This window comes from Macrosteles quadrilineatus, unplaced genomic scaffold, assembly GCF_028750875.1.
Source record: "Macrosteles quadrilineatus isolate MER2022 unplaced genomic scaffold, UCM_ALF_1.0 Scaffold_4__1_contigs__length_99947679, whole genome shotgun sequence".
In the NCBI taxonomy this organism is placed as follows: Eukaryota; Metazoa; Arthropoda; class Insecta; order Hemiptera; family Cicadellidae; genus Macrosteles; species Macrosteles quadrilineatus.
Genome location: NW_026542597.1, coordinates 82,030,994 through 82,038,929, shown reverse-complemented (window position 1 = coordinate 82,038,929; position 7,936 = coordinate 82,030,994). Strand labels below are relative to the sequence as shown.

Below are 7,936 nucleotides of genomic sequence, written 5' to 3'. Positions count from 1 at the left end.
GATGGGACTAGGGTGGAATTGTATGTTAGCGGAGTAATATGTGTTTCTTTTAAATTCAAGCGACGTCATATGCAATAGCCATAATAGTAAAACAACACAATTTTACGCCACACTACACTATTTTGACGAACTTCCATGGGGGCGCCAGCTTAATCAAATGGGGTTTCATTGCGTACTACAATAGTCAAAGGTACTACTGTACTGTAATGAGTTTTATGGTTTTACTGGACACCAATCCACTACACTGTATAAACTACCACTACTACACTGCACTGTATGTGGATTATACTGTATTTGGGTGGCAATGTGTGGTTATAACAAAAACATCACCTCTCTTAGACTAGACTAGTGATTTTTAGTCCTTTATTTGCTGGTAATAATATATAAAGATTTGAACACGGATTTAGTACGGATTTAGTAGTATAGCGTAAACTATCGTACGTCACTCGTCCAAAATGTGTTTACCGGATTCGTATGGTAACTCGACTTCGTCTCGCACGGGAACGACCACGTTCGTCCGGTAAACACATATTTTCCGGACTAGTAACGTAATATACTATTGTGAGCCAACTTTTAAAGGTGAACAATGCACGAAATCATTGTATTGTGATTTATTTATCTTAAATAATTGTGTAGTAAAGACGAAAAATATTGTTCATCGCACGAGCAAGAAATCTTGGCGACCCTCAATCATTTTTTAGCCAGACTTCACCTCGAAAACTTATGTTAAAAAAAAATCAAATGAACTTTTTCGATATGCTGTAATTTTCTTCCAAGCATATTTGATATAATTATAATTGTAGAAAACACATTTATAGGTTATATTAGCAGTTGAAATATTTTAGATCTTATTAATTCTACGATTACGAATGCAAACAATTAACTAAAATCTTTGTTTTGTGATTGATAGACCATAAATTGTGATTCACAGCTCTGTGATTGATGATTATAATTAGTTCCAATGCAGGTGGCATAGTTATTAACTGTTTAATTAACTAGATTAAAACAATCCACATCAGTTGTACTTCCATACAAGTATATTATCATTCATGTTTTAATAATTACTTTAATTATAAAACCTATTATCATCGAGTTTAAATTGATGCCGTTCGTATAAGGATTGGGAATGTATGAGTACAACATTCCAATAAACGTGTCAATATTTTATCAGAATCATCTCACAACACCAATTTTGTGATAGTTAGTATGGTTTGCAGATAACGTATATTTGATCTGAATGAGTGATAATAATAATTTAGATTTTTAGTCTTATTACGCATCCATATGAAATTCATTTAAATTTTAATGTTAAAAATGTATAGTATATAAGAGGTTTCTGTTACATAACCACATATATACTTGTAACCAATGATAATGTATGATTGTTTAATGGTGAATAACCTGATTCCATGTGATGATATTTTCTCCTACAAATCAGGCGACAGGTGACTCGAAACCAACCAATTCGACGATCTGAAGTTGCTAAGAGATTTCAGTTAGGGTAGGTTTAAAATTGTCCCTAATCTCATAACCATATGCCACAAATCATCTGTTGAAATCGTCCTAACCAATTGTGAACCAATGAACTAATGTGGACGAATTGTAATGTGGTAGCTACGATCCATCTCACTTTACATTTTTTGAGAATTAATATCGATTAGGTTTCAAATATTGTCAATTGCGAATACAGTAATGTTCATGGTGATTTCAAATTATGACTCTATATCTATATGCAGCCATATCTAAATGCACCTCATGTCTTCTAAGGAGAATAATAGAATAATTATCTGTGTTGAACACTATTTCTCGCTCAACAACAACCGCTTCCCAATAAGTATATCTGATTATTAAGGCAGCATTGGACGTTCTCGCAAAATTAATACAAATGTACTTTTAATTCACTCTTGATGATCAACATCATATTTTTACATGATGAATCTACACGTGAAGACTTTGTATCCACTCTGAAGTGTTGGGGAGCGAGCTGGTATAGTGAGTAGAGAGCTGTATTTCCATCCTGAGGTCCCGAGTTCAAATTCTGCCAATCGCCAATATCTAAAAGATAATGCCACGACCCTCTAGGGTTAGCTTGAAGTAATGTGTAAACGAATCCGGTCTAGAGCATTGTGTCCCAGGATGTGATGGCAGAGGAATAATTCAATGGTACACTTAAGTGGTGTCTATCAATATTGCTAGTGTCCAAGTCAAATGAACCTTTGCCCCCCTCACCATCATGTGCTACAAAGAACACACTCACGGTGGAGGAAGACCTGTACCCTGACCGTTAGGAATTACTGTACAGTGCTCGTTGTTTGGGCATTTACTCACTGGTCACAAGTATATTTCCCACACAATATACCAAAGCTGAAAGCGTGCCTCTGTATCTTACTTCTCTGAAGGGGAGGATAATTGTTTATGTTAACGGTGGTGACGTCAGTTGCAGGAGAGTGCGCATGGCTGCATTGGTGGTGGTGGCGCTGACTAGGGTGGCCGCTTACTACCACCAGAGTTCCCCCGACTCTGCAGCAAGTAGCGGGTGTCCCGGGACCTTACCAGGAAACCGCCTCTTATCTGCTTGTATCTTATGTGTTGATGGTAGTGACGACAGTTGCAGGAGAGCGCGCATGGCTGCACTACAAGCCGTGGTGGTGGCGGTGGCGCTGACTGGGGTGGCCGCGTACTACGACCAGAGCTGCCCGTCGCTGCAGCAAGTGGCGGGTGTCCCGGGACCTTACCAGGAAACCACTTCTTATCTGCATGTATCTAATGTCTCCTGTGTTGATGGTAGTGACGTCAGTTGCAGGAGAGCGCGCATGGCTGCACTACAAGCCGTGGTGGTGGCGGTGGCGCTGACTGGGGTGGCCGCGTACTACGACCAGAGCTGCCCGTCGCTGCAGCAAGTGGCGGGTGTCCCGGGACCTTACCAGGAAACCACTTCTTATCTGCATGTATCTAATGTCTCCTGTGTTGATGGTAGTGACGTCAGTTGCAGGAGAGCGCGCATGGCTGCACTACAAGCCGTGGTGGTGGCGGTGGCGCTGACTGGGGTGGCCGCGTACTACGACCAGAGCTGCCCGTCGCTGCAGCAAGTGGCGGGTGTCCCGGGACCTTACCAGGAAACCACTTCTTATCTGCATGTATCTAATGTCTCCTGTGTTGATGGTAGTGACGTCAGTTGCAGGAGAGCGCGCATGGCTGCACTACAAGCCGTGGTGGTGGCGGTGGCGCTGACTGGGGTGGCCGCGTACTACGACCAGAGCTCCCCTACTCTGCAGCAGGTAGCGAGTGTCCCGGCGCCTGACCCGGAGACCGCCTCTTATCTTCTACCACGCCTCGCTCACAAGTATCGTCCCCCCACGGGTGACTGGCTTGACGTCTCAGACCCTAGGCTATATCTGCTCACTGAGAACGAGAACGATGAGGCACAGGTAAATTATGGGTGTTTTAGACATATACATTTTAAGTATTTGTGTCAAGGAACGGTCCCCAAACACTAGACTTTGAATTAGACAGTTACACTTTGTTAGAAAACATAAATTGATTAGGTCGACCCCACATAAGAATGTACGATTAAGATTATGAATGGTAATTTGTATGTGTTGATTACATTGTAGAAAATTAAAAAAATCAATGAAATAGATTGAATAGCCTGGCTAACACTTGTTTTATTGTACATAAAATGGTTTAAATGTGTATTAGAGTGATTTGAATATTTGGCTATAGTGTTGCATACAGCCGTGAAAAATGAAGCTGTCACGAATAGGATATTTCTGTAAAGCTCTAAAACCTTGAATCTTGGTTAGCTATTTGCGGGTTGATAATGTGGATGAACGATCTAATAAATGCACAGGTTAAGGGAAGTCAGATTGGTTGAAGAGTTCATCTCAGTAACATCTTCCAATGTATTAGCTCAATGACAATTAGGAGTCTTCTACGATACGAAACAGCTAATAAACTTGATAAACTTCAAAATTTAAGCAGTATATCTACTACTATCAGAGCTATCAACACGATGTGTGTTCACAGCAGGAAGGCGCTCGACGACTGAAGCGGACGGGATTGGGCGGAGGCCCGTCACTGTCCATAGTCAACCCTCTGGATGTCCTGCGGCAGAGACTCCTGCTGGAGATAGCTCGGCGTCGCATGCGACAGTCTGAGGAGAAGATCCAGGCCAACCGTGAGTGGCTCAAGTCCATTGGCAAACGATCAATCAGTCAGGAGGATGCTGTCAACAAGTGAGTTCCAACGACATACGACACATTTATGTTGTCCAAAAGCAAAGTAACATGATTCACAAAGTAAATTGTGCAAAAAAATACTTTGGCACATTTACATTTAAAAGATCCTTTGTGTTTACCAAGCCGTTTTTCGATAGGTGAAAAATAGTAATCTACAAATGTTTAAATTTTATTGTACATGAAATGTTGAATACATACTACTGGTCTTATCTTACCATTTACACGTTCCATTTTATACGTGTTGCATTGACTTCAAATATATTTTGTAATTATTATTCAAGTAGAAAATCATCTCTTTCCCTAACAGACTGTCTTCTGGTTTGAATGTATTGTCATCTTTTCATACTGAGTACCATAGGTATCCTCGCCTCGATGGGACACCTCCTACCAGTACCTTCTTCATTTTGTTTTGTCCTTCCCTTCTCCTTCCACTCCTTTCTGGCCCTTCATCTGTCCTTCTTCTTCTTCTTCTTCTTCTTCTTCTTCCCCGTCTTATCATTATTATTCTTCTTTTTCGTCTTCTCCTTGTTCTCCATCTAATCTTCTTTCTCATTCTTCTCCCCTCTTCTTCACCTCATGTCTTTCTTTCTCCTTCTTCTCCTATTTCTCTTCCCTGTCCTTCTTTTTCATCTCCTACTCCTTCTACTTCTTTTTCTTTTTCTTTATCAGTTGTATCTAAATGTAATATATCTGTTTCCAGGCTGAGTGATGAAGTGTCCAGCGCACAGAAAGTGTCCGCGCCTCGCTGGACGAGCGCCTCGTAGACACATTCTACCCGTCAGTATCTTCTTCTTCTTCCTTGTCCTCAATTGTATATGGTTAATATACTTAATTCTGTTGTCCTGTTAACTGTCTCTTGTTTGCTTAGTAGTACGATGGCTAAATATTAATAAACAGGATCAGAGATTGGTTGTTGATCTTTTTCAATAATTAAATTTACTTTCCCAATAAAACCTGTTGTGCAATGCAAGTAGAGGTTATTGTTTTGATTTTATCCTCTTTTTAATTAATTAAACAATCTTTAACTTATGAGTTAACTAGTACATCTTCATGGATCGTACTTACAAATTGAACCTATTGAAAATAATTTAATAAATTGTAATAACATGTTTATGATTTAGTCTAACGTGTTGTTTGCCTTTAAAGAGCGCCGTTAGATTAAGAAAACAAACAAAAAACTAAGTATGATCGAAAGATTGTACGTTGAATATGTGGCAAATATAAATGGAACAAAATCATTCCATTAATAGTGTGGTACTGCTTCAATTCCATATAAAGTGTATCACGATTATTTAAGCAATATTTGCATCATAATTAAAACTTACTCGTTTAAAATGCTTGCCACTAAGACTGATAATTCGTATATATAATAGGTTACATAACTTGCCCTTCTTCAGTATAATGGGTAATTTCACCCGAAACTAGTATCCTAGGAATACTAATTAAGACTGAAAAAAGACAAGATACGTAACCTATTCAAACACATTTTGCTTGCGGGCCACAATCGTACTTCATCAAAAATGTACCGTACTTTACATAATTCTTGGAAGTCATCCTAAACCCAAAGAAATATAACTACTATTTTGTCAAAAAACATCTTTTTTGCATTGGAATTTTTAAAAACACTTCCAATTTTCCAATTGCATGTCTTCTTTTCCTCCCTGCTTTTTAACCCCAGTCCTACCTAAACAAAGAACCAATCTAGATAAAGGATTGAATCAGAGCCTCTTTGACTTCTCTGAACTAATTTAAAGTTTTGCAGTTATAATGGGTGTTGTCGTGGTCTTAACACGGCGATATTAGGTTCATTGTAATTTCAAAGCAGTTATTGTTAGCTCACAGTAGAAATCTCTATGCTATTAGTACATAATGTCAAGAAAATCACAGGAAAATGTCAATCGTTTAATTTAGTTATTGGTATTTTAAATGTTTTAAACTTTTCTTCCCACTTTTTCTACTTACAATAAGTGAAATAATTATTTTCAGGATATAGATTTTGCTATGCAATTATAAAGAAAACTTAAATTTGTTGTTATGTTATTAATTTTAAAAACACTATTTTAAAGTTTTAAATATTTTAAATATTAAAGTAAGGGTTTTTATTTATTTTGTCAGGTATATTTCTAAAATACATTTAGGATAACCGTTACGAACAGCGTTAACATTAGTTAATGTAAAAGTAATGTTCGGTTGTACGTTGTTAGACACTTATTTTCAATAATTACAAGTATTTTTTCATTTCAAAAATACGGTATCTAATTCATGCAATTCATTATTGCATTTTCAAATTGTATTTAGAATATGATTAGAAATAAAACTTACAACGAAATCTTAAAAAAAAAACAATTGTTTTTCTTTGTTTGAGTTGGTTAAATCTATGTTTACATATTTCCTAAAACTTTCTTATAGGTATTTTTCTGTTTGCAGGAGCAGACCATCCCCCAGCATTTGATACCTTTCTTTGTATCTGTAAATTAGCATCTATTGTAAGTAGTGTTAATGTACATTTATTGAGCAAATTATTTGTATTCATAGAGTAAGATTTAAACGAACGCTTCTTATCCAGTCCCGACTCTGGGTATTTTACATAGTTGTGCTAAAAGATATACTATAAATATATTTATTTTATAGGTTCCTTTATCAATGGACATATAATGATATTTTTATGTATTGCGTATTTTAGTTTATGTGATATTGTAAAAAGATTGTACCTGGAGAAATAAAAATGTTTGAAGTAAATTTCAAACAATTTGTTTTCGAATTTTTTACCCGATTTAACGTTCTTTAAAATGCAATAGCATAATCTTTCTATTATTGCTTGAGGATGCCTTAAGACCGCTTTTACTGTGCTAAAAAATATTAAATGCAGAAATTTGTGTGTTTAAAAACTTTTTTCACACAAAGTAATAACACGATTCCAACGTTTATTATAGAAACTAAACCGTCCCGTGTACAGTATACAACTGTCTTTGGTTGGATTCAGTTAAATAATATCAGGGTAAAATACATTAATTAAAAAACTCAATCCGACAAAAAATTGTATAACAAAATATTCACACTTATTTTTACTAACCTTTAGATTCATGTAAAAAATTGTCCATTGAATCGTTTCTTGTTAACGATCCAGTTTTCATGTTCATATCAATCCACTTCTAATTGCAAATTGAGGTCCTCAAAGCGTTGATCGTTGTTTTTACAGTTTTGATCAAAATAACAATTGGCTATCAAGGCATTATTGTTCATCAGCACAGTAACTATCCAGCGATGAAATGCATTGTTCATTTTAACTACCATGTGTATACGTAGAATCAGTTAAAAATCAGTTCCGCCCCAAAAATCTGTGTGCTTTGATGTTTTCGTTAATAAAGAACCCAATTGTATCAACTTGCATGTATGCAAATGTACTAAGATTTAATTACAAATTTTAATTTGTATGATTCTAAATCTGTCTAATTAGAACATCTGTACTAGGTGGCGTTCGCAGAGGCATCCACAAAATTGAGCGGAGTCATCAAGGGTTCATATTATATTGTTTTTGTCTTACTGCAGTAAAAACAGTATTTTTTCATGCATGCACTGCGGGTCTAAAGTAGCATTTTTAATATTTAGGGAGTAAAAATCGTTTTTAGCCTCTATGGAGTAAAAATCAGCTGTTGTCAACTCAGTTGTAAATTTCGATTGTAAACGATTGCATGTAT

General features: G+C 36.7%; 1 protein-coding gene across 4 annotated transcripts; it reads left to right on the top strand.

Moving 5' to 3' along the window:
* The first annotated feature begins 3,157 nt into the window (after positions 1 to 3,157).
* Positions 3,158 to 6,969, top strand: LOC128993527 (diuretic hormone 45). Of its 4 annotated transcripts, none has more exons than XR_008490764.1 (4): positions 3,159 to 3,428; positions 4,027 to 4,235; positions 4,939 to 5,056; positions 6,666 to 6,969. XR_008490764.1 is itself a non-coding variant. In XM_054417492.1 (4 exons), the coding sequence occupies exons 1-3, from the start codon at positions 3,192 to 3,194 to the stop codon at positions 5,000 to 5,002; spliced, it is 510 nt and encodes a 169-aa protein (XP_054273467.1). In that variant the 5' UTR covers positions 3,159 to 3,191; the 3' UTR covers positions 5,003 to 5,015; positions 6,666 to 6,969. The 4 variants fall into 4 exon arrangements, 3 of the variants coding, with proteins under 3 accessions (XP_054273468.1, XP_054273467.1, XP_054273466.1); XM_054417492.1 differs by having other exon boundaries at positions 4,939 to 5,015; XM_054417493.1 differs by having other exon boundaries at positions 3,158 to 3,428; positions 4,030 to 4,235; positions 4,939 to 6,969.
* The last annotated feature ends 967 nt before the right edge of the window (positions 6,970 to 7,936 follow it).